Source organism: Phyllobates terribilis, unplaced genomic scaffold (genome assembly GCF_046119375.1).
Source record: "Phyllobates terribilis strain yellow unplaced genomic scaffold, ASM4611937v1 Scaffold_11__3_contigs__length_659146591, whole genome shotgun sequence".
NCBI lineage: Eukaryota > Metazoa > Chordata > Amphibia > Anura > Dendrobatidae > Phyllobates > Phyllobates terribilis.
In genome coordinates this window covers 427129313-427157052 of record NW_027362771.1, presented here as the reverse complement: position 1 = coordinate 427157052, position 27740 = coordinate 427129313, and the positions used below count along the sequence as shown (strand labels likewise).

The window sequence follows — 27740 nt, the reverse complement described above, 5'->3', positions numbered from 1 at the left end:
ATTGGTCGCTGTCTTGGCCCGCGACCAATGACTGATCTTGGCGCCAAAGTTAAACACTATTGTGCTGATTGGTCGCGGACGCCGACCGCGACCAATCACCGATTTGGGCGCCAAATTTAATTATCGGCCGCGACCAATCACCGATTTGGGCGCCAAATTTAAATATCGGCCGCGACCAATCACCGATCTTGGCTCCACATTTAAACACCGCTGTGGTGATTGGTCGCGGCCGATATTTAAATTTGGCGCCCAAATCGGTGATTGGTCGCGGGCAGCGTCGGCGACCAATCAGTACAGCGGTGTTTAAGTTTTGCGTTAAGATCAGTGATTGGTCGGGTCCGAAGACCGCGACCAATCATCGAATCGTCTTGGTGAGGACCGGGGAGCGGCGCTGCCTGTGCGGCTACTTACGCTTCGAGAACCCGGGACATGAGCGGGCGCTCGCAGCAGAAGTATCCCGACCCGCAGCGCTGGTCCCCGGTCCTCCCTTCCGCATGGAGGTCAGCGGCGCCGGCGGTCCATCCGCTGCTACCGGCCGGGAGATGAGCGCCTCGCGCCGCTCATCTCCCGGCTGCATCTCCGTCCCGCAGATGGGTCCTGCGGTCGGGTTCCTTCTGCTGTTGCCGGCCGGGAGATGAGCGTCTCGCGCCGGTCATCTCCCGGCTGCATCACCGCTGAGCTCCGTCCCGCAGATGAGCCGCTAACGGCCGCCATCTTTTTTTAGAAATCCCCCGGCGCTGATTGGCCGCTGCCGGACCAATGAGCGACGCGGGATTTCCTGGACAGACAGACACACAGACAGACAGACAGACGGGATAAGACGATTATATATATAGATTTTAATCGGTTTCTTATAGAGACAGGTTCTCTGTAAAGGTGTTACAATGAGCGACTTTTGCTGTCTTGCTCTGCATTATACAGACAACCCATGACTGGAAGGGGCACCATGTAATGCTTAAAGGGTTTGACCAGGCATATGATATGGATGACCTATCCTAATAGGATCGGGCCCACTAAACAGATCTACGTTGTGTCTGGGCCTCACTAACAATAGAGGAGGACAATACTAAAATTAAAAATACCTCTCAAATTGTAGATTTGCCTCCTGAACCCAGTATAACAACAAAATAAAAATATTAATCAATTTTATTATTTATAATTAAAAATAGACACAAGACTAGCACATATCACAACACAGAAATTCAGGAAAGCCGAGGCATCAAACAGCAGGTTCTTGATAAAAAAAAAATGTTCTTTACCCCATGTCCATTAGAAAAACATCACAGGAAGACACAGCAGGCAACGTTTCGCCGAAATTGGCCTTTTTCAAGCACCAAAAAAATTCATGTCATACAGCTGTATGGCTGGAAAAAAGGCCAATTTTGGTTGAAACGTTGCCTGCGGTGTCTTCCTGTGATGTTTTTTTTAATTGACATGGAAAAAAGAACAAGGTTTTTTTTAGTAAGAACTCGGCTTTCCTGAATTTCTATATTGCCTTTGGACCTGGTGGGAGGCCCCGCAGAGTTTAGCACAAATTGGTCAATGGTGCATATGAATTTTCTATTGGACATATCACAACATATACATACACGATGTGTCAGCACACTGCGAATAATGAATACATAAACTTCCCTAGTGCTGTAAACAGTAAAAACGGAAGGTACTTACTTAACATTTTTTGATCAAAGAGCACAAAAGTCATCCAACCACGTGTACCTTAATACAGATGATCCCTATCACTAATGTTCTACCTCTCCATGTGCCATGTTCTAACACATAGTGTTTGTATATGTTATATATTGGCCACATAGCGTATTTGTGCATCGGCACATTAATTTAATACTAAAGGCATTTTTTATCTCTTTTGCTCTTTTTTTTGTAATACATATGTGAAGACACGGGGTCTGCCGTGGGCGTAATACTACTCAGACAACACAGAGTGAAGGTAAAACAGTGTGGCAATACTTTATTGAACCACAAAGCAAACAATAAACACACAAAAAATTCCCAGCAAATACACAAGATGGTACAACATTACACAGTCTGATCCTTCTGCTCCGCCCGCCTGGGACAGAACAGCTGCGACTTTGGGACTTTCAGGGCCAACTACCTCAACCAGTGGCCCCCCTGCTTTTGGCGGGCCCCCACAGAGAGGATAAAGCGGCAAGCTTAGGAAGCTAACAGTCCATCGAGGTACAAGGCCAGGAGAACCGAGGGTCCCACCCTGGCCTCTCCGAGAGTTTTCATGGGGCCAGATGACCGGCTGGTCCCAATCTGGCTTCTCTGAATGTCTCCATGGGTTCCAGGCGACCGGAGGGTCCCACCTGGCTACCCCAAACAACATATCCATGAGGCCAGGTGACTCCATCATCCCAACCTGGTCTTCCCAAATGTATCCATGGGGGTCTCTGATGGTTAGTGGAGCAGATCCATATCTTTCCAGTCAGGGCCATATACTCTTAGGCCAGAATCATGTAGAATCCAAATCTTTGTCTCTTTGGTTAAAGCCATGCTTCCAAGCTGATGGTCTCAGAGAGTCTCTGATCTTTGATTCTCCTTGTAAAATCTCTTTCAATTCTCCTTGCAGCAGGATAGACAACCCTTTTTATATTTACATATGTGGCTAAGGTCATCAGTCACAGGTTGGGGGGAAAGGGCAGCATTCAGGTCTCATTGTTTGAGCTAATCAATTTACATAGCTGGTATAGAAGGGGACTCATGTAAATAAACATCTAGCTGGCTTAGTACAATATGTCATTAGCATATTAACAAACATCATTGTTTCCAAACGAAGACAAGTTAACATTCAGGGCTATACAAATATTGGTCTATCCTACTTGACCAGCCACAGAAATATACATATATTTATAAGTCAACACAAAGATAATAGTATATTTCTCTTGGACTAACAAATCTAAACATCTCGCTGATTAAGATTATAGGCTGTGTCGTCACATTGCTCCCCCAATCTTAATCAGCCAGACATAATAGGATCCCAATCATGCTTCTCCACTTATTTGAGACAGCCATCAGCATGTCTTTAAGCACAGACACGAATGTAACAGGTCTCACCTTCATGAGAACAAAACTTTCCATCATCCAGTTTCCTCAGAGCATATTCCATGTCTTCCTTGCGAATAAACTCCACACATAATTGACGAAAACAGACTGGTATCCATTGCGTCCACACATGCCGTCCTCTGCATCCTGTGGTTCCTGAATTAAATCCGATGAGTGTTGATGGCCTGGTATTCAATCCGTTAAAGCTGGCACAGCTCCTGTAGTTGCCGTATCTTGTTGCTGCTGTATATCTTCTCCGGTCCTCCTCCCAAGGCCGGACTGGTGGGGTTGGAAATGGTAGCATCCGAAACCCACTGTGTATGCCTCACCTATGGTCTGCTGGGTCTGTCTATATGCCTCCCTAGTTGTGGAGCCCTTTACACGGTGTATGCTAACACCAGTCTCCTGCAGGTCCGCCAGATCCGCTGGGCTGAGTAGTATCCCACTGTTGCCACCAAAATGTGAAGACACGGGGTCTTCTGTGGGCGTAATACTACTCAGACAACACAGGATGAGGGTAAAACAGTTTGACAATACTTTATTGAACCACAAAGCGGACAATAAACACACAGAACAGTCCTAGCAAATACCAAAGATGGTACAACATTACACAGTCTCACCCTTCCGCTCCGCCCGCCTGGGATAGAACATTTGTGACTTTGTGACTTCCAGGGCCAAGTACCTCAACCAGTGCCCCCCCGCTTCTGGTAGGTCCCCACAGAGAGGAGATAGCGGCAAGCTTAGGAAGCTAACAGTCCATCGAGATACAAGCCCTGGAGACCCGAGGGTCCCACCCTGGCCTCTCCGAGAGTTTTCATGGAGCCAGATGACCGGCTGATCCCAATCTGGCTTCTCTGAATGTCTCTATGGGTTCCAGGTGACCGGAGGGTCCCACTTGGCAACACCAAACAACATATCCATGGGGCCAGATGACTTAATTGTCCCAACCTGGTCTCCCCAAATGTATCCATGGGTTCTCTGAATGGAGCATAGCTGTATCTTTCCAGTCAGGGCCATATACCCTTAGGCCAGAATCATGTAGAATTCAAATCTGTGTCTCTTTGGTTAAAGCCATGCTTCCAAGCTGATGGTCTCAGAGAGTCTCTGATCTTTGATTCTCCTTGTAAAGTCTCTTTCAATTCTCCTTGCAGCAGGATAGACAACCCTTTTTATATTTACATATGTGGCTAAGGTCATCAGTCACAGGTTGGGGGGGGAAAGGACAGCACTCAGGTCTCATTGTTTGAGCTAATCAATTTACATAGCTGGTACAGAAGGGGGCTCTTGTATATAAACATCTAGCTGGCTTAGTACAATATGTCATTAGTATATTAACAAACATCATTGTTTCCAAACAAAGAGAAGTCAACATTTAGGGTTGGGTAGGTAGGGTAGGCTGTATCGTCACAACATATCAAATGTCATGCCGGATAATAAAGGAAGCAGATATATAAGCATCAACTACATTTGGGACACTAATATGAAGCTCAACAGCATTTCTGCATCTCCCTGGGAGGAAAAAACGCATGCGGATTGTACATGCGGTTTCCTGCCAGGGACATGCGGAAATGAAGCGGTCTTCACTTTAATTTCTGCATGCGGGTTGACAAGCGCTTCCCAAGCGATTTTAGCATCACTTGGAAAGTGCTTGACAACTTGGTCACACTATATAAATCCATGCAAACGGCATGGATTTATATATTGTGTGAACGTCAAAAAATAAAAAATAAATATATACTTTACCCTCTGATGGCCCCCGATGTCCTGCTTCGCACGGTCCCGGCTACCGGCAGTGAAGACTGAAGGACCTGCCGACGTCAGCGTCACGTGACCCGTCACATGACTCTGACGTCAGCGAAGGTCCTTCTTCATTCAACCGCGAAGTGCCGGGAACCAAGCAGGAGCGCTGCGCGGGCCGTCAGAAGGTGAGAATATATATATTTTTTATTTTATTCTTTTTTTTTAATGGTACCTGGGTCTGGATGAGAGTCCTCTCATCCACACCCGGGTACCATCCGCACATTAGACCGCATGGAATGCGCATCAACATATACAGTGATGCGGATTCCATGCAGTCTAATGCAAGTCAATGGCGCCAAAAAAGCAGCGTTTCCGCAAAATTAATTAACATGCTGCGGATTTTTGAGCGCAGCGTTTACGCTGCGGAAAAATCCGCATCATGGGCACAGCACATGCGGATTTCAATTGGGGAACATTGCTGCCCTTCTACCATGCGTTTTTCATGCGTTGCCGCGGCGTTTACGCAAGTGCAAAAACGCCGCGGAAACGCATTAAAAACACATCGTGTGAACTCAGCCTAAGTGTTTTTCCCAAGATGTTGGCCATTCTCATGTTTTCTGATTTGCATAATCTTAAATCCAAGGTTAATATATTATACTTATAGACAAAACCAGTTACATACAGTATAAATTTACATAGAGTAAAATAAAAGAGAAATTTTAAAGTTTCTCTGCGCTCTGATACCTGCAGCTCTTTAGACTACATGCCGGGAACCGTTTTTCTTCAAGGCAGGAATATCTTAAAATATGCACAAAGAAGATTCTGGGTTTAGAACCAGTTCTTCCTATACAAAATTGGATATAGCCAAGGGATGCGCAGGTAGAGAAAAACCCAACATTTTGTAACACTCTGCTCTGACGCTTTCCTATGGCATTATGCCACATAAAGAAGACAGAAAGATGGATAACCCACAGGGGATATCTCTGATTTATATTTTGGAATATACAGTATTCTCTGCTGCCTTTATTTTTATTGTTCTGTATTTTCTCTCAATATTTCAAGAACATGCGGATAGTTTAGTTATATAGTTCCAGATGGATGGAGTTACTTTATTGATTTGAAAGCTATCAAACTACCCATGGGCGGTAATGACTGCTATATATATATTTAAAGAAAGAAATTAAATGACACATTAAATTAGACAAATGAGAACATGAAATAAATTCTGTATGTAAATAAAAAAAACTATTTTGATTTGAAATAATTGATACAAGGATATGATAAACTGCAAAAAGCATAAATAGCATGCCCATCTTTGCAACCATTTTTATAGCTTTTAAGCATCTAAAATAAAATATACAGCAACTTTGCTATAATCAACACAATAATGTTAATCTGAAAAGCTCAATCATTTTCTGTCCTCAGATACTTGACTACACAGGTTTGTTTGTAGCCTGTAACTATAAGGACACATTGGACCAGATTTATCATTCTCTTTATGCTCTGGATCTATGTTTGCGCCTTATTCATTATTTAATCTGCGCTTTTCTTAAAGGGAACCTGTCAACAGGATTGTGCTAAGTAAACTACATGTAGTGTCAGGTTGGCACCATTACACTGATTAAAATGATACCTGGGTTGATGAAATCCATCCTGTGGTTCTTGTTTAATCTCTATTTGCCATTTGGAGATAATGATATGCCCGTGCTTCAGGGCAGCCTGTGGGTGCGGATTTTGTTGGTGATCTGTTCTCATATTAATCATTGTGGCTCAAATGACAGGTCACTGATCCTATTATAAATACTGCTCTTGCGCAGTTCATATTGTTTTCTTTGAAAAAAAAATTTTTTAACTCTAGCAAATGGCGTTGGTGTCCGCGTATGCGTAGTATTGTTTGCCGATAGATGCTACTGCGCACGCGCCACGGCCATTTAACATAAGTGTGATTACTGACTGTGTAATCAAAACTCAGTTGTGCTGCCCCTTCCCTTACACTGGCTCATGCAGGAGGTTAGATCAGGAGATCAGAGCTGTAAATTTCATACACTGGAAAACCTGCTCTAAGCTATGGTGGGACCATGTTCTTCTCTCCTTTAAAGGGAATCTATCAGCATGATCATTCTTCCTAAGCTGACTATATGGGAACGCAGGTCATAGGAGGCTGAATAAAATAATACCTTTCATGTCTGCAATCTGATGTCTTATTCCAGATAAATACATGTTTTTATCATGCGTGAATGAACTGATCTGGGTTATGGGCCGGACACTGATCTCCCTGAGAATCTGCCTCCAGACATTATTTTTAAAAAAGGGGGCATTACCAGTGTGAGACCTTGAACTAACACAGAACAGTAGAACTGAGCTTTGTCTCCTTACAAGCACATTTGCTGCAGCTCTCACAGATCTGCTGTATTGCAACCCTGCCTGCCTGTGAGATGGAAGCTGAGAGGAGCCTGCAGATGTGTCAGGTATAATCACACACAGCTCTGCAGTGAGAGGAGCCTGCAGATGTGTCAGGTATAATCACACACAGCTCTGCAGTGAGAGGAGCCTGCAGATGTGTCAGGTATAATCACACACAGCTCTGCAGTGAGATCAGAGAGTGGCCATTACACATCACACTGGTAACTCCCCCTGTCATTTACAATAATGACTGCAGGCAGATTCTCATACAGATCAGTGTCCGGCCCATAGTCCTGAACAGCTCATTTACATATAAGAAAAACGTGGATTTCTCTGGAATAAGACATCAGATCACAGATTAAGGTGTCATTTTATTCAGCTTCCTATGACTTGCGTGCCCATACAGAAGGGTTGATCCTACTGACAGGTTCCCTTTAAGTGTTGCTACCTGCTTATGATTGGTCAGCATCATACAGAGGGAAGAAGTACATGTCCATAGTGAAAACTCTTATAACACCTACTTGGACTTAACGTTAGCTCATATACTTTGATTGCCAGTATCTCCGCAACAGAGAGGTGAAAATGTAAAAAGAAAAAATTATTTATTCCATTCGATAGCCATCATGTGTCCAGTTCAACATGAAAAATTTGGTGACAGGTCCTCCTCTCTAATAACATAAATTCCATCACACTTTCCTGTATTTCCTTTACAATGACATTTTATAGCCGTACTTTTGTATGAAAAAAATGATCATAGTTATATCTAGAAAAAATATTTATTGTGGATAATATTAAAAGTAATCCTGTCCGTCTACTGTGCCCACGGATAATACGTTTTCCATGGATGACTGGAAGTCTTATTACACTCACTGCAATGTTTAGCTCTGATTGGCCACGAAGCTGAAGCTCGTTTACCAAGCAGAATGGATTGTGGACAGATAAAAGGGAATAATATCTGTAGAAGTGGGTGCAGTCATCCAGCTCCAAAAAGATGGCTGATAGGAATATAACAACAGTTCTGCTCTATTCATCTAACAAGAACATTATGTATTAAGATGTTTTCTGCAAAAAATATGCTCATTTGTATGCTCAGATATTTGGTTATATGTTCAGTGGGTAGAAGTTTCTGTCCCAAAGAATAGATGTGTGTTTGCTATTAAATGAGAGAAAATTGATGAGTGGGAGGACGAAACGGAAAGGTTGAACTGATATTGTTGTCGACAAGGTTATTGCTGTGTAGGAGGATAGGAGTTATACGGTGCAGGTGTAGGAGTGCAAGAAATTAGAAATGAGCAGGTGGGGAGTAGCTGTTACCACTAGAAAGTAAACCAAATCCTGTCAACCGTAGATGGGCCAATTAGCGTTATCGTTAGAAATTAATTAAGCTAGAAATTATAAAAAAAAATGTTATTACCTTTTTGGTTTCTTAAAGAAGCACTCCTCCTCCTCCCATCAAAGTTTTTATCAGTTTTAGCACTGTGTACTTACGATTGCTCATTTTGCCTTTCTACCCAGTTAATTCTTCTCTTTTCCATTAGGTCTATAACATCACATGAGTAAAAACTGACTAGCTAAATCCTTGTAAGCTTTATGTATAAGAAGGAAGTCAATTTTCCCTGCATGAGTCATGAGTCACTGCAAAAGTCAATGGCAGGGGGGAGGAGGAGCAGCTGGGTCAGAGTTGAAGAGGAGAATGATAAATGCAGACACGAGTGACTTCCTGTTTCTACATAGAGCAGAGAAAAGAGAAGAATTATCTGGGTAGAAAAGAAAAATGAGCAATTGTAAGTACACAGTGCTATATAATATGATGACTGCTATATATTAAGAGGATAAAAACTTTGATGAGAGTGCTTTCTTAATTTTAAAAAGGTTCCTGAAAATTATGGAAAATGATATTAGCGTCTCTGAATACTTTACTGAATGAGATAAAAGATATCTCACTGACTGTTGTATGTTTTATCTCCATCTTGACAAACTAAATGCTATTTTATAGCCACTGCTTTATAGCCATTGACTGAAATGTTACTTGGTGGAAACTTAAAATATTCCAATAATATTCACATTAGTTTTGGTGAATCTGCTATTCTACTAAGGCAGTGAGGTGGCGATTTAAAGTAACGTAAAATGGAATATGGTCAACATAAATGACTGATAAATGGGGGTCTATCAGATCACTTGTCAGAATTCCCAGACCCATGAATAAAGGGATCTTTGCTCGTCCATTTCAAGAGATCAGCAGACTGGCACTGTGGCAAGTCTGTACAACTGGAGTATGTAAAGCTGCTTAGAAGAGGACGCCAGAAGTGGTGGCATTCAATTGTGCTGCACATACAATCTTCAAAAATTAGTAGTATAAAAGAAAAATTAGGTGGCTCACCACTGTCACATTATTTTGTTCTTTCTTGTTCCAAGGCCATATGGGAATACAAAGTAAAGAAACACAGTTTGCATGGCGCCTTGCTAATTCTCCATGCCAGACAGTTATTAAAGAAGCACTCCTCCCATCAAAATTTTAATATATTGCAGTCATGATATTATATAGCAGTGTGTACTTACAATTGCTCATTTTGCCTTTCAACCCAGATAATTATTCTGTTTCCTATTAGGACAATGACATCACGTGATTAAAAACTGACTAGCTGAATCCTTCTAAGCTCTATGTAAAAAACAGGAAGTCAATTTTCCCTGCATGAGTCATGAGTCACTGCAAAAGTCCCTGACAAGGGGGGTGAGGGAGCAGCTGAGTCAGGAGTTTTTTCAGGGAAGAGAGACTTCCTGTTTCTAGATAAAGCAGAGAAAAGAGAAGAATTATTTGGGTAGAAGGGCAAAATGAGCAATTGTAAGTACAGAGTGCTATATAATATGATGACTGCAATATATTAAGAGGATAAAAACTTTGATGGGAGGAGCGCTTCTTTAATGAGGCACTGTTATTTAGATAAAAGGCCGATTTATGGCACATAGATGAGAAAGCCAATGGGAGTGGCAAGGACCTGCTTTCTGATAAGAATATGCTGAAAACGTCATTGGTTGGACTGATCCCTTTAACCTTGTAGTATTAAACCATTTGAATTTAGAGACTAAGATATCACATCAGTTGATCCAAGGCACACGGCTGCTAAACCCCAGGTACAACTCAACAGAGTTTTGTAAGCTTCTTCTCAGATACCATAATCCGTTGTTTTGCCTGTGCCTCATACGTGATTTCTCTAATTCTAGAAGTAAAGGTTTGGTCTTCACATCAAGATAAACCTGTGTTGAACAAATGAATTGATATTAGAAGACACTCCATGAAACAGATATTTAAATCAGTCCTGATAAATTACATTGTTAGTGTGAAGAAAAAGTCTAGTATTATAATGTGTTTAGGGATAATACATCATCTTGATGGGTCTGCAATAATAATCAATCAGATGGTAGTCGTTCTTGTTTCAACGAAATACTGCTACCTTTAATGGATCCCTTATCCTAAATAATGAAATTATAAAATGACTGACGTCATGGGGGACCTTTTTTATCTTTCTATTCTCTCTCTTTACAAACAGACTATGATATCAGGATGCACAGAAGCACTTCTATGAAACTGAGCTCCGCCCGTGTGACAAGTTATAAATATCTGGATTATCACAGTTCAAAAGGTTATAAAGTAGGGAGAGAAATCGTAAGACCATGTGCACATGTTCACCATTTGGTCAGTGCTTTACATCAGTTTTTGTAAGCCAAAACCAGGAGTGGGGGAAAAATGCAGAAGTGGTGACGTGTTTCCATTATACTCTCTCCTCTGACTGTTCATCTCCTGTATTTGGCTTACAAATACTGATGTAAAATACTGACCAAATACTCAACGTGTGAACGTGGCCTTATTCTAGCACTGGGTCACTTACTGGGCTTTTTTCTATAGTTTTGATAAAATATTATTTTATCTGCTGAAGCTCTGCCACTCCTTTCAGTGATGAGCTTCTGCAGTGTAGTCCTCAGTTTTCATCAGCTTTAGCTAGCCCCACACTTACACCATTAACTGACAGCTGTCTCTGTTACGGGTTTACCGTGACAAAGAGGGGACAGAAGACTGCGGTGTCTGATTTCATGTACTACTGCACTGATTAGAGCACTTCACCATCATATTTAACAGTGCAGGTACTTTCTGGCAGTGCAGGGGTTAATCTGGTCAGTTGAGCGCCTCTGAGCTTCCCTGCTTGGATGTTCTCAGCTGTTCAATGTTGGCCACTCCCCGTTGCTATATATACTGGCCTCTGGCAGTCTAGGATTGCCAGAGTTAGTTTCATACTGCCTGGTGAGGAGTGTCGGTTGTTGGTAGAGGCTTTTGGAGTGTTGATCTGTGACTGTTGCTAGGTGTTTCGGATGTGTGCAAATCCTCATCCTCTCCTATTTTATTTTCCTTCCTTTTCTCCCTAGTGTTCCCCTCGGTTGTCTGTGAATGCATATATGTATGATTGGTATTTTCATTCATCCCTGTACGTCCTCTCTTGTTAGCCTGGTTTGTGTTTATTCATACACTATTATTCCCCACTTTTCTGGGTGGGGGAGGGGGACAGATATAGGGCTGATTCAAGAATTCAGCAAGGTACATGGCCCCGGCGTCTTCACCATCAGAAATAATCCGTGGAGCGGGGATAGCTAGGGCGCCCCTATCGTTAGGTACAGGGAATTCACGGTGAAGATTATTGAATTTAGCTAGAGGTAAGTAAGTAACCCAATCCTCCTGATTCTCAGACACAAAACACCTAAGATAACTTTCAAGATTCTGGTTAACACGTTCAGTTTGCCCATTAGACTGCGGATGAAATGCTCAAGAGAACGACAGATGGATCCCCAACCAAGTGCAAAACGCCTTTCAAAATTTGGAAATAAATTGCACCCCCCGATCAGAAACAATATCGGTAGGGATCCCATGTAATGTTACAATCTCTTTGATAAAAATTTGCGCCAAAGTTTTGGAGTTAAGTAATGCAGGTAGCGCAATGAAATGTGACATCTTACTGAATCTGTCCAACACCACCAAAATTACAATATTACCTGCTGACACGGGTAAATCAGTGATAAAATCAACAGATAAATGAGTCCACGGTCTACTGGGAATCGCCAATGGTTTAAGAGACCCAGAGGGACGAGTATGAGAGGTCTTAGAACGCGCACAGACATTGCAGGTGGCTACATACTCCCGAACATGGTGTCGCTGTCAGAGGTAACATCATCCTGCTGTTACTTTGTCCTTACTAATACGCTTGCCGGAGGCAAATAAGGTCAACTGTGTCCTGCGTTTGGTACTACTACTGCCAGGACGGCTAATGCCAGTAGTACACTATCTTGTCCATTGCTATTGACACTTTTTCTTTTACCATACATTTTGTACAACACTATAATTAACTTGTTGATCTTTTCAACCCTCGCCAAAAAGGATGCAATAAGAAATGCGAGGTAGCTGGGTATACGAAAAAAAAAAGCAAAACATGGCAGCAGGTAAGGCAGTTTAGGTATGACATGTACGGTTATAATTTATATTTATTTTGGTCTCCTTTTTCTTCAAGAAGTTTTACAGGAGTCGAGAGGTTCTCTGTAACAAACTTTAGCTATAACTGTAGCAAATGAATTAGTACTATATGGTCATCTTTTCAGATAGAAATGCTGTTTCATTTGAAATGTCAACTGAACTGTCTTCCTCGTTTTCATTTACTAACCTATTTCTGGTCTTAGACTATAATGGTTGAATGTTCTCACTACAGTGTTCCCCGGGGCTGATCATCGCCTCCACAAAATCTTCTGTCAGCAGAGCCATGACAAGTTCATTAATTGCAAATGATTCTACGACTTTGGAGAAGAAAACAGATTGCTGTGCTGTGTGTATATGGAAGTGTGTTCACACGGTTTTCAAATATATCAATACTGTAGAGAGTGAGATGTGAAAACCTCTACGCCTTCAAAACGTTAGATCTTAGCTACATAAGAATTTACAATTCATTATCCAGATCAAGCCTTGTGGAGCACTGATCAGTTTTATTGTGACCAAAAACGTAACTCTTAAGACCCGGTTACCTAATTTTTAGTATACGCCTCAGGATATCTAGTGGTTTAGTGTTTTTCCCTATTTTTTCAGTTTTTTTGTATTCAGGCAATTGTGATCTAGTTATGGAATAGTGTCCATCCCATATTATCCAGTATCTTCCATTCTTCTATCCCGGATGAATCCCCAAATGCTCTAGTGCTCCTTATCAGTCCTTGGTCACTGTTCTGCAATGATGTTCCTCAAATAGCCTAACCTTGTACACTGCTGAAGCCAGTGGTTGACTGCAGCGGACATGTGGGCAGTTGGGGAGGTTGTCACTGCAGCACATTAAACAAAGACAGCGATGGAGCACCAGACTAGTGGCACTGGAATGGTGAGGGATTTATCAGATGAGTATTTGATGGCATTCTCCCCTTGGCCCAATTTATTTTTCAGACTTCACAAACCATTTATTCTTAAAGTACTTTAGACCATGACACTAATGATCCAGTGATTTAGTGTCCCTCTCTGATGATCCAGCACCTTCCCGTACAATCACACAGTAGATGGTGCAGAGAGAGACAGATTGTATTGACTATAAGTTTATTATAAATTATAATTATAAATCTCATGCACACAGCTTGTTTCTTTTTGTCCTCAGTAATTTGTGCTTTGCGTGTTTTTTTGCACAATAGAGCAAGTCACTTCTTTCAGCGTTTTTCACCCATTGAAAGCAATGGCTGGAGCAAGAACGCTGAAAAAATGCCTAGTGGGATCGTTTTGCTGCGTTTTTAGTGAAAAAAAGCAAATACATCAGTATGTGAAACACATTTATTTTTGTGATTTTCCCAAGTCTACCATCTTGTCTTGGTTACCTGAGATGGCAGTTTGGATTAGTGCAGTTTAATTAAATTAGTGATGCGTACAAAGTAAACATTATCTGACCTAGGTGTGAGTTTGAATAATACCTATGGCCAACCAAGGTGTGATATTGAACAGTGCCTGAGCAACTCAATGGCAGACTAAAGTCTGAAAGTAAATAGTGTCCTTCAAACTCAATGCACTGCCAATGTCTTAGGTAAACTATTCCAGATGATTTCACCTCCCACCGCTTAGATTTGTAATGTGTATTTTTTTTTTGAAAAGATGTCTTGCATTGGTGACATGTGTTCATGCTTCTGTGGTGGAAGCAAATCTGAACTTTGGGATAGCGAAAAATGCACCAAAAACACAGCAAAAAACATACCAAAACCTGCGTTTTTGACGCTGCTTCTTTCCTGCCAAGAGATCAGGTTTTGTTGCAGAAACAAAAACCCTGAAAAAATGGCTAGTGTGAACATAGCCTTAGGGTATGTGCAGACAGTCAGGACTATTCCGGCACTGAGGAATAGCCGCTGGGCTTCTGCTCATTCTGCAAATGAGCAGCTCCATTTTTTATTATTTTTTTCACATGCGGACATTCCTCATAGATGTTAGTCTATGGGGAAAGCCCGTATGCGAACCCGCAAGAGAAATGGACATGCTGCAGGTCTGAAAGACGCGTCACAGTTCCTGCGGGTGAGCCGCATGTGCCCAGATACGCATAGTGGACAGATACAGCATAGAAATCCCATCCACTATGCTGTAACATCTGGACGCTGTGGGTTTGACACTACATAACATGCGGCGTCAAACCCGCAGCACCTCCTGACCATCTGCACATTCCCTAAGGCTGGAGTCACATAGCATTTGCCACAATGTTCAGTGGCTCTGTTGGGACTTACATTCAACCCCCATGCAAAAAAGGATTTGGGAGAATGCATTGAATATAATGATGCAGATGAAGTCAAAGTGTGCTCTGTCGAGCATCATTTTAGGCTGTATATGCCCAGTTTAGGCAGGCAGCAAGACGTAGTTGATTACATCTTGTTGTCCACCTCCAACAGGTGTATATGGCCCAAAATGATGCACGATAGCGCACACTGACTTCATCTGCATCATTATAGTGAATGGCCCCATGGGCACAAACACCCAAATCCTGTTTTGCAGGGGTTCGAACATAAACCCCAACATAGCCACTGAACGAAGTGGCAAATGCTATATGTACCCAGACTTGTCGCATATGAAAAATATCTATTATAGGAAACTCCTATTATCTGCCATGTTTGCCTCTGCAATTATAAATTAATTGCAAGAATGTCTGCCTTCCGCATAATCATCCTTTGTTGCATTGTGTCCATACATATGTGTATACTATCTAGTAAATGATGATTTTTCAGAGTATTGGATATAGTAATGATAGCTTTAATCATGACTGATGCTTAAATCGCTCTTTCAGACCATACAAATAAAAACATTTCTTGACTACCAGTAGTGTACTGCTGTCTACATTAAATTCCCGTAAACCATATAACATTTCTAAAATTCCTAAACAATATAAAACTTATACCACCACAAAACATTAATGTTCGAGGTCTAAATGATGGAGCTTGGTACAGCACATACATCCTTGATATACCAGTCCATTATGCAGTTGAAAGCATAGCTCTAAGTCTGCACTTTAGAGCCAGTTAAGGTAAGTATGCAACGTTTTATCTGCAAAATATCTGCAGTTTGTCTAGATTTATGGGTAGGAATAAGAGATTCTTGTTGCCATGGTAACACAAGCCTACCCTTGTTACCGCACCACCTGTTCTGCTGCAGTCTGGAAACACAGTGGAAATGAATATTCCAGCCCTTCCCTGCTGCGGTGCACAATAACCTGGGCTTGTGGGACTGGCCATCAATTTAACAATTATTTTAAAATCGCTTTAGAATCTACAGTATTGTGATCGTGATATTGTTTAACATAAAACAGAAATGAAACAGAAGACTTAAAAAGCCAATGATAAACTGATTTGTTACCTCCTCCCACCAATCCATTACATACCTTCCGACAGTCCTCCCTTTCCTTGTCTACAAATGGCTATGCAGCCAATCAGTGTCTGTAGTGGTCACATGTCACACCATAGCCATCATAGCTCTGTGCTGAGCCATAAATGCGCTAAATTACAACACATGTTGGCTGGTTGCAAAACTGGATGGACCTTTGGCGGATCTGTACTGGATCATATTTTTTAAAGAAGATTGAAAAATTAAATCAACATGATTGGTCCTTATAGACAACTCCTCCAGTTTTTTCTAGCACTAGTCTTCTTACCCAGTTATTGATTGTGTCAATCAATAACACAATCCCTAAACCACCCATGGTTTATCAGAACCAAAGAGAGATCATCGTAGGGTGCACTAACTTCTAGAGTGCTCTAACTTCTAGAGTGCTCTAACTTCTAGGGTGATCTAACTTCTAGGGTGCATTAAATTCTAGGGTGCTCTAACTTCTAGAGTGCTCTAACTTCTAGGGTGCCCTAACTTCTAGGGTGCTCTAACTTCTAGAGTGCTCTAACTTCTAGAGTGCTCTAACTTCTAGGGTGCATTAAATTCTGGGGTGCTCTAACTTCTAGGGTGCTCTAACTTATAGTGTGCTCTAACTTCTAGGGTGCACTAACTTTTAGGGTGCACTAACTTTTAGGGTGATCTGACTTCTAGAGTGCACTAACTTCTAGAGTGCTCTAACTTCTAGGGTGCCCTAACTTTTAGGGTGCTCTAGCTTCTAAGGTGCATTAAATTCTAGGGTGCTCTAACTTCTGGGGTGCCCTAACTTCTTAAATGAGTATTCTGATTTAAAATAATGATTACCTATCCACTGGATAGGTGATAATTGCTAAACAGGAGTGGATCTAACATTGTATGGACTGAGTGGATTCTCTAGAGAGTGAAAGACAGAGATGCTCTATGTGGGTCCCAACCACTCCACCATCATCTCATAACATAGAATAGGCCCTAATAGGGTATTTGATTATAAGTTTTCTATCTCAGGTCACACTTAAGGCCTCCATACTCATTAGACTAAAGTTGGCTAATCCATCTGATATCGACGATTTCAGACGACACTCTAATGTATAACCAGGAGAGCTTGGCTGAGAGAGCGCTAGCGTTCCAATGTATGGAAGAGATGGCCGGGATCGCTGTTGGCCGAACGATCGGCTGAAGCATTGTTCGGCTAATAGCCATCTACTGTAAATGACCCACTTTAGTGAATCTGTCATTTCCTCAAACTATGTACTTTTTACCTGTTCCACTACTGATTGTTTACAAATGTGGCTTGGAGTGCAAACCCTTTTATTTTTGCTTACAGTGCCCCCATCCTGCCACGCTGCTTACAGCCATTCATTTCATTTCAGGGGATGAATACACAGCATGAGCTGTCTATCTGCACAATATGTGCTGGCACTTCCATTTTCCTACTTACAGTGACTTTCATCACAAAGATATAAGGTCAGTGATTTCAAACAACTATTCTGGGAGGTATCCACAGACTGAGCAGACGGATACATCATTGCTTCATAAATTCACTGTTTGCATGTGTCCAACAATTGTATTGCAATCCGAGACGCCAAACAGTTTTGTTTTTTCACAAATTTGCAAAAATTTCACAGACAAAATTTTACAAATTGGAAATAAGATGTAGAAATTATAAATCCCGGGTTCGGGTTCTGTTCCCTTCACCCCGGTCCATTATACTCTCTTGTGCTCCACATCGGGCTTTGCAAGTAGCCCAGCATGTTCCCATGTGATCATCTACTTAGGCCTATATAAAGCTCACGCCCGTGTCTTGGTATTTGGCCTTCTAAGTACTCCGGAGTCCTGTGTGCCTGCAGCGTTCAGGACCTTTTCTATCTGTTCCCGGTCTCCTATCTGCCTGCGGTCTCTAGGACTTCAGCTACCTGTCTGCAGTCTCCAGGACCTGAGATCCTGATTCCAGCGATGTGTCTCTTATGGGGATGCTTGCTGTAGTTTTGACAAAAATAAGTTTTATCAGTAGGAGAGTATTTTTAGAGGATTAGTAAACCTGCTGCAATGTAGTCCTTCATATTCATGAACGCTGTCTAACCCCGCCCCCACCACTAATTGGCAGCTTTCTGCCTATGCAGAGTGTACACAGAAATCTGTCAATCAATGGTGTGATCGGGGTTCCACAGAGCTCAGTACTCAGAGAACTGGTTGATCTGCAGCAGATAAAATAGCGATGCTATGAAAACTGCAGCAAGCAGCCCAGTAAGTGATACATCGCTAGAGTAGGGGTCTATGCCCCTACGTCAAGCTGCTCTCAGATGTGGAAGCAAAAACCTGGTGAGGGGCTTAGTAAATTTACTATAATGTATGCCAGAAAAATGTCTTACATTGTAGCTAAAATCTATGCCAGATCACGGCTGCTGTAGATTTCATTTTCTGGAGCATGGATAGCCAGAAATGAGCCAACTTTATTAAGAGGCATGTGCACCTTCATTAATTTTGATGTTCCTTAGAACATTGGGCTATAGAAACACCTCTTTTGATAAATTTTCCCCTTACAGTTTATCCTGGAAAAATCATGGCAAATACTGTGACAACGGGAAAATAAATCCTGACATAAGTAGTGCAATGCGCAGGGCATGAATTAATGAACACATGTATTCCACCCTTGCTAAACATGTAAACCATGTGTAGCAATAGAGCTCAGCCTGGATCCAATCTCTCCCCCAGCTCAGTTGGGGCCTCGTTGGGCACATAGTGAGTCGATAGAGTTAGGGTCCATCTAATGGGGTATACCTTTTCGTAGGTGGGTGGCATGTATACTTTTTGATGAATAAAATGTTAACTAAGTGCCTCTCCTTTTTTGAACTATGTAGCAATAGGGAGTTCTTGTAGTCAGTAACTGCAGAGCGCTGATGTACATGGCGTACGTGTCCCTGCATATTAATGTAACACTTTAGGAATACTGGCCTGGTCCCTGTTTTTTTCTGCATTGTAGAGAATTCGTTGTTGGGTGCCCGCCGTTGATAACAATTCCCTGTCCAGTGGGATTACCAAACACAGTGGTGAGCTGCGGTCATCGTCTTTATTTTTTTACATGTCATTCAGAGTCTTTGTGGGACAAAACTGTCAAGAAACAGTCAGTATGAACGAAACCTAAAAGCATTACATGGTAAAGTACTTGTATCTTTAGCACTCAGCAGCACTTCCATTTACATACAGATATAAAATGTAATTACCAGATAAGAAGAAGCATCTGCTGTGCTCTTTCTTCAAAACAAATCAAGGACTTTAATGTTCAGTCAAGCTACAATGTAATTCTGTGCAAGTGCTAGATGGCGGTAGAGCTCCTTTATGGCAAGCATTAACTCATGATGTTCCTCATCTAGGAGTAAGTCCCAGGGATGACTCATCACATGAGAGAAGGAGCAAAATGCAGCCAAACTATAACTTAGAGCAGTGGTCCCCAACCCTCAGAGCCATATTCAACACTGAGAGATGGTCATGAGCCACACTCAGCGTTCAACAAGAAATACCGTCTAGTGTCCTTCACCCTGCAGTAGTGAAACCCAGAGCCTCCTAGAACAGGTATACAGACGGCCAAAGCTCTCTAGAGAAATTACACCTAGACCTTGTGCTCTCCTCTCCTATAGACAGTATACATCCAGAGGTTTCCACCTTACCCCTACTCAGTATTCAAGCACTACCACCACATTATGGCATCCAGCTTCAAGAACCTCTCGAACTGACTGTATCAGCCTATCTCCAGCTGACCATATTTATCTCTGCACCCCACAGCTGTTACATGTGCATCTATGTCTGCTCTCCTCTACAGGGCTACTAAGAAAAGTCACCATCTAGACGCCTTCTTTGTATCTCCCCTTGAAAAAGCAATCAAACTATACGCGAAATGTGCATCGGGGTTCTTTTGGGGGCCTGCTCCCCCCCCCGGTACCACTAACCTCTCTCCTGCACCATCCCTGGTAAGACGGAGGTGTAACGCCTATCCATTATTATCAGTCACTGGACTCTATATGGTTATTTATATACTTCGGTATAGGGCGCACTTGATGTTTTTTACTTGTGTTTCTTGATATATGTGTTTAGTTGCCCAACTTTAGACTCTTTATTACGGGCATAGATGTTTCTATTTTCATGCATTTGTTAAGCACTTGGCACTTCCCACATGTGTGCAGGAGGGTCAATCCCCTTACATGTCGTCCCTTTTTATATACTTTTTTTGACTACTTTTGGCCAATAAAATTATTTTGTATTTTTTGTACATCGTGTACTCCAGTTTCTCCTTTGCTTACCAGTCCTGGTGTTAATGCACCAAGCTGACAAATGGCCGCATGCCACACATCACAGGCCAGTGAGCCACACGTGGCATCCCGAGCCAGAGGTTGGGGACCTCTGATTTAAGGATAAGACATTTTCTCTTTACCTAAACAATCAACTATGGTGATAAATGATTTAAAAAAAGGAAGGTGACATTGAGTAGTATTGAGGTTGCAGAGGAGCAAAAAGATTCACACTATCGTGGTCTGGTATCCATGCTGGTACGACACAGCAGCCGGGCCAGTACAGTGCAAACGTCCTCTTGCTGGCACTCAAATGACAGAATCCTGGATGCCGCTTGTGATTATTAAGCTCCAGCAACATCATGACACTGCATTAGGCCTAGTCCCTGGGAATCAAATGATGACATGCATTTTATCATTACTTCTTGGACTAGAAATTGCAAGAGGCACCCAAGATGCTGAATTCAAGTACTGGCCAGGGAAGTCTGCAATAAGCCAGTCCAGCTGCCATGGAGTACCAATGTGAATGCCGGTCCTACATTCCCCTTTCCCCCAAATTGCCCAGGGCCTAAAATAGTAAGAGTTGTTGAGAACCTTTGAAAGCTGAGCACAAAACTTTGAGTGCCTTCACAAGTTACACTTACAGTGCGTACTTTTTGCTTTTGTTTTCTGAAATCGCTACAAAAATATGTATTGTTTTTGCTGTAATTTTTGAAAACTGAGGCAAAGGAGCTAAACCGTAAAAATCCTTTAAAATATTTGTCAATCTGCTCCCTATAAAGTGTGCATGGCACAGGGAACTTATGTGGGGAGTACCACAACAGAATATATTGGCCCTATATAAATATTGTAAAAATTCATAGATCACCATAGACTGAATATACTATTCACCATAAAAAATATATAGACGCAGCTCCATTCATTCCCTCTGGGGGCGCTGAGCACTGCGCTCTGCTTTTTCCGGAAGCCCCATAAAGAATGCATAGCGCTGCAGTCGGAGATCTGTTGATCCATTTTGTAATGGGGATAAAAGTGATAAAAATTCCTTATTCTGACAATCAATCAACTGAAAGTGAATGAAACAGTGTTTATCAAAAACGTAACAAAATACAGACAGAAGAACTAAGCCACGGTGTAAAGGGCTATGGCTGCTGACTCTTCCAGTCTATACAGTTGGTCAACTTTATTTAACCATTCGGCCATTGAATGGCAGATACAGGTGCATCTCACAAAATGAGAATATCATCAAAAAGTTCATTTATTTCAGTTCTTCAATACAAAAAGTGAAACTCATATATTACAGTATATAGAGTCATTACAAACAGAGTGATCTATTTCAAGTGTTTATTTCTGTTAATGTTGATGATTATGGCTTACAGCCAATGAAAACACAAAAGTCATTATCTCAGTAAATTAGAATACTTTATAACAACAGCTTGAAAAATGTTTTTAAAATCCAAATGTTGGCCTACTGAAATGTATGTTCAGTAAATGCACTCAATACTTGGTCAGGGCTCCTTTTGCATCAATTTCTGCATCAATGCGGCGTGGCATGGAGGCGATCAGCCTGTGGCACTGCTGAGGTGTTATGGAAGCCCAGGTTGCTTTGATAGCAGCCTTCAGCTCGTCTGCATTGTCGGGTCCGGTGTCTCTCATCTTCCTCTTGACAATACCCCATAGATTCTCTATGGGGTTAAGGTCAGGCGAGTTTGCTGGCCAAACAGCACAGTGATACTATTGTTTTTAAACCATGTGTTGGTACTTTTGGCAGTGTGGACAGGTGCCAAGTCCTGCTGGAGAATGAAATTTCCATCTCCAAAAAGCTTGTCGGCAGAGGGAAGCATGAAGTGCTGTAAAATTTCCTGGTAGACGGCTGCACTGCAGATGACATGGCTCCCCAAACCATCACTGATTGTGGAGACTTCACACTAGACCTCAAGCAGCTTGGATTGTGGCCTCTCCACTCTTCCTCCAGACTCTGGGACCTTGATTTCCAAATGAAATGCAAAATTTACTTTGCATTTACTTAATGTGTCAATGACAGCCTTCTGGACATCTGTCAAGTCATCAGTCTTCCCCATGATTGTGGAGCCTACTGAAACAGACTAAGGGACCTTTTTAAATGCTTAGGAAGCTTTTGCAGGTGTTTTTGTTAATTATTCAAATTTACTGAGATAATGACTTTTGAGTTTTCATTGGCTGTAAGCCATAATCATCCAGATTAACAGATTTAAACACTTGGAATAGATCACTCTGTTTGTAATGACTCTATATAATATGAGTTTCACTTTTTGTATTGAAGAACTGAAATAAATTAACTTTTTGATGATATTCTAATTTTGTGAGAAGGACCTGTAAGAGAAAAATGGGCATGATGAGTTTAGCTCCTGCAATGAGAAAGGATAACCGTTTATTTCCTGTCTTGTTTAGGACTTCTTTGTGTGGAAGGTCAAAAAATATATTCTCTTTTTTAATGGGGAGGGATGCGTTACAGGTACAGGAGATTAGTCTCAAGACCTCTGACCAAAAGGGTTGCATTTTGTGGCAATGCCGTCAGATGTGCCAGAAGGAGCTTCTACTCTCATGACAAGTCCAAAACGTATCCGGCATGTATGGAAAACCATCTGTTTGTTTGTATTGGGTTGGTGGACCAATGGGTTAGAATTTTGTATGAGTTTTCCCTGTTTTAAACAGGGGCTAAGATCATGGCAAAATAAGGTGTTTGAGGACTTATATAGTTCTTACACAGCGATAAAGCTTACTCTATGTAGCAGTGATACAGAAGATTGAATAATATGGATCTGTGTCTTTATGTACAATGAGACAGATGAAGGCATTACCTGTGTATAACTGACATGTGTTCTGATTGGGCATGCCATGGGTTATCTTGTGTGTAACCAGCTTAGATGAAGATTGATCACGTCTTCTTAAAGAGTGGGTGAGTTGGGATTCTCTTCCTTCTTATTTCAGAATTTATTGTGGTGTTTCTTGTTGGGACCTATACAATTAAGAGTTTTACTTGGCCATACCAAATGATCCAGTGTTCCCTTCCATATTTTCTTTTATTGCTAAAATTGGGACGATTTCAGAAATGGAAAGATTGGCTATCCTTTTTCACAAAAGTTCTAGATCTTTTGGAGGTAAGTGTGCTTCTCTAAACGAGTCCTAATTCTATACTAACAATCAAATTGATTTCCTTTCTTTCACTATTTGTCCACTTTATAATCTCTCATATTGTCCGTCTTGCTCTACAGTGCAGCAATCACTCTCCTTATGTTTTACTAACTCAGCTTCATGATAAGCTTTTACACAGGCAAGCAGCTCTATAACGAGACGCTTAGTGCTCACCAAGGTTATCTAACAGATTAAATCATATTGCTGATTTCACTGAATATGAACTTTATGGAGTCGTATGCATTTACTCTTATTTGCTTCGCCGTCAGATACTTAATTTCACTATATTATATTGAGCTTCACAGCCTCAAATAAAATTGACAGTGATCAAATATTTAGCCAAGTAATGAAATACCTACAACAAATGCTAATGAAAAATAAATTTATTTTTCCATTTTTTCCTTCAGGATGTAGTTAGTTGTTGATAATCTGGAAATTGTTCACTGCCAAGTGCATTGGTGGACAGAGAACAAATTAGGCTCCATAGCAAAAGTCAATCAGGACCTGCCACCATGGTGATGGACAGGAGGTCGTGGTGTTTATTACTCCCCATGGCCCCAGACCCCTTGCTCATCCCTGTTGTCGCGCTGGAGTCTTGCACAGGTTCTCACCATCTGAAAGCAAAAACGATGAAGCTAAGATGGACTGTGCACCCTTCTCCATGGACCCCATAACGGATACATGGACTGTCTTTTTTTAGGGTCTTCAGCCTGAAACCACCCTTATTAAATCGATCTAAATGACCATTTTGCAGTCCAGGTGGGATTTGTGTTTCCTGATGTTTTTGTGTGTTGTCGTCCTTGAGAAAAACTCAACATTTTTCGGATAAAGTGAATATGGTATTTAACCTTTTTGAGTGATTTAACCCATTATTAAGTGGTATATGTTGTATACGCTATATACGTATAGCATGGTTTGGACACTGCTTAAACACATTTTAATTCTGTTTTTTAACAAATGTAAAAACATAATAAAGAAAAGCATTGTCTTATGACTGGGTATCTGGGCTTTCTTTAACACCTTGCTGAATTGTGGTATATATGTACATGACACATCAGATGCAGGTGTATGGAGTGGGCTGAGGACCTGAGCCCACTCCATAGAGGGCTGGTCTCCGCTGTGTTGTACAGCTTGCAGCTGCCTCTAACAGCAGTAATCAGAGCTAGCTCCGATCTCAGCTACTAAACCACTTCAATCTCTGACAGCCGCATTTAAAGTGGTTCTATCTGGCTTGGACTCCACTCAAGTGCCCCTCACCTATTGAATATCCCTGTTATTGCCATCTTGGTGCTCCTATGAAACCCAGACTTGGTTCCCTTTTAATAGTTTGTCATTGCGTTTCATGAAACAATCAGAGACTGAGACATCTGAGATGAATGACTCCGACAAATAAAAAAATCAGGATGTTCAGAGCTCATACATACCACTTATTTTTGTGTCTATATACTTATATCTTCACATATTCACCATCACTGTATATACAAAATAGCTCCAAGCTGCATAGCTTAGAAAAATCACGATAATGCAGTAAACAAACAGTTATAATAGCAGCAGAGGGTCAGTGGATTTGCAACTGTTTATAATCGACCCCTTTAGTTGAAAAAAGACACTCCTAACTGTTACAAAGAAGACATATTATCTTTCGTTTATAAGAGGGGTGATAACATGAAGAAAAGTCCATGTAACCCCACCTGTCATCACTGGAGGCTGAATGGTAGGAGAGATGACAGCTACAATGCTGTAATTATATTTCCTGATGTCACTTGCAGCTTTGATCTCTCATATTCACCATGGGCTGCGCCTGTATATTAGCTGTATCTAGCCCGATGTTTATTGCCTGAGCTGGACACAAATGATGACAAAGTTGTATTCTTTGTGCATTGGTCCGGTCTCTATAGCCGAATTAAAAAATACTGCATGCAACGTTTTTAGATCCAAATCTAGAACTGTTCCGACACCACAACCAATGTGGCAGATGCAGGAACCAACTGTGGGATCAGTTCTGAGTTCTGGCCTTTCACTGCCACATCAGAGGGAAAAACAGACACCCCGGATGGCTAAATAGAGGGGAACAAGACATACCAGTGGCACAAATCCTGGAAGTAAATATTTTTGTGTTATCCCTGACTTTAAACAAGTGTTACATCTAAAATATTGCACACATACAGTTTAATACATCACAATATACAATGCTAATAAACTTTAGATTTTAGGCTTTTATATGATACCAAGATCTAACACATACATTTTCCGAAATGTTTTAATTGTTTCAAAAACAACATGAAATACCGACCTTTGACGTTTGGAGAAAAGTGAGCGAGATGTCTTGTCACAAACAGCTTCAGTTGCTCATCTAAGTTACAGGAATCAAGACTGATATTCCAAGAGCGAATACCTGCAAGAAAAAAAATCTGCGTTGATTTATGCAATGCAAAAAGCAGACCAAAGTATGCATTATATACAGCTCTTCTTCCCTAATATAATAATAATTATAATCATACTGTATCAAAAGACTTAAACATTTTCAAAGTGCTGATTTAAAAAACACTCTAGAAAGCCAGAAAACAGCTGGCCAAGCCTAAAGCTGAATGATTATTAACCCTTAACCCCTTAAAAACCAAGTTACTTTGTAGGTTAATGACCGAGTCTCGTTCTTTAAATCTGACCACTGTCACTTTATGAGGTAATAACTCTGGAACGTTTCAACGGATCCCGCTGATTCTGAGATTGTTTTTTCGTGACATATTGTACTTCATGATAATGGTAAAATTTCTTTGATATGACTTGCTTTTATTTGTGAAAAAAAAAAGGAAATTTGGCAAATGCCCTTAAACCAGAGCCCTTAAACCAGAGCGTTATGTCACACAAAATAGCTAATGAATAACATTTCCCACATGTCTACGTTATATCAGCACAATTTTGGAAACTTAATTATTTTTTGTTAGGAAGTTAGATGGGTTAAAAGTTGAACAGCAATTTCTCATTTATGCATCAAAATTTACAAACCATTTTAAGTGACTTTGGGGAGCCTATATGACAGAAAATACCCAAACGTGACACCATTCTGAAAACTGCACCCCTCAAAACCACATTCAAGAAGTTTATTAACCCTGCCGGTGCTTCACAGGAATTAGTGGAATGTGGAAGGAAAAAATTAACATTTAACTTTTTTTTTTTACAAAAATTTTACTTTAGACCCAAATTTTTTATTATTCATAAGGGTAACAGGAGAAAATTAACCTCAAAATTGAATGTGCTATTTGTCCTGAGTATGCCTTGCCCCCATATGTGGGAGAAAACTACTATTTGGGCGCACGGCAGGGCTGAGAAGGGAAGGAGCACAGTTTGACTTTTTGAACCCAAAAATAGCTGGAATCGAGAGCGGACGCCATGTCGCATTTGGAGAGCCCCTGATGTGCCTAAACAGTGGAAACACTCTACAAGTTAACCCATTTTGTAAACTAGACCCCTCAAGGAATGTATCTAGATGTGTAGTGAGCACATTGATAAACAGAAGTTTATACGTAAAGCTGTGAAAATAAAAAATCACATTTTTCCCCCAAATTTTCTTTTAGTTCCAATTTTTTTATTTTCACAAGGGTAGCAGGAGAAAATGGGCAGCAAAATTTGTTGTGCAATTTCTCCTGAGTAAGCCGATACCCCATATGTGGTCAAAAACTACTTTTGAGGCACAGTGCAAAGCTCAAAAGAAAAGAAGCGCCATATTGAATTCAGATTTTGCTGGAATGGTTTGAGGGCGCCATGCCACACTGGCAGAGCCCCTGAGGTGCCAGAACAGCAGAACCCTCATAAGTGACCCCATTTTACAAACTACACCTCTCAATGAATTCATCTAAGGGTGTGGAGATAATATTGACACCATGGGTGTGTCACAGAAAATTATACCATTGGGCAGTGAAGAAAAAATAATTATATTTTTGCCACAAAAAAATTAGTTTGAGCCCCAAAAATGGGTAAAATGGCACCAAAATTTGTCACGCAATTTCTACTGTGTAAATACTCCATATGTGGCTGTACAGTACTGCTTAGCCACATGGCGAGACTTGGGAGGAACAGAGCACAATTTGCCTCTTTGTGTGCAGATTTTCCTAGAATAGTTTGCGGACTCCATATACAGAGTGTCACGAGTTTACCACGGCAGAGAGGAGCCAGAAGACTGCAGC

At 41.3% G+C, this 27740-nt stretch overlaps 1 protein-coding gene across 1 annotated transcript in view; it reads right to left on the bottom strand.

Annotated features, from left to right (window-relative positions):
- MAP1A (microtubule associated protein 1A) overlaps nucleotides 1-27740 on the bottom strand; it is a 251048-nt gene that overhangs the window by 146808 nt on the left and 76500 nt on the right. Inside the window, exon 2 of the mRNA XM_073653152.1 lies at nucleotides 25850-25951. Within this exon, the coding sequence (XP_073509253.1) occupies nucleotides 25850-25951 (102 nt within the window). The remainder of the gene's footprint in view (nucleotides 1-25849; nucleotides 25952-27740) is intronic.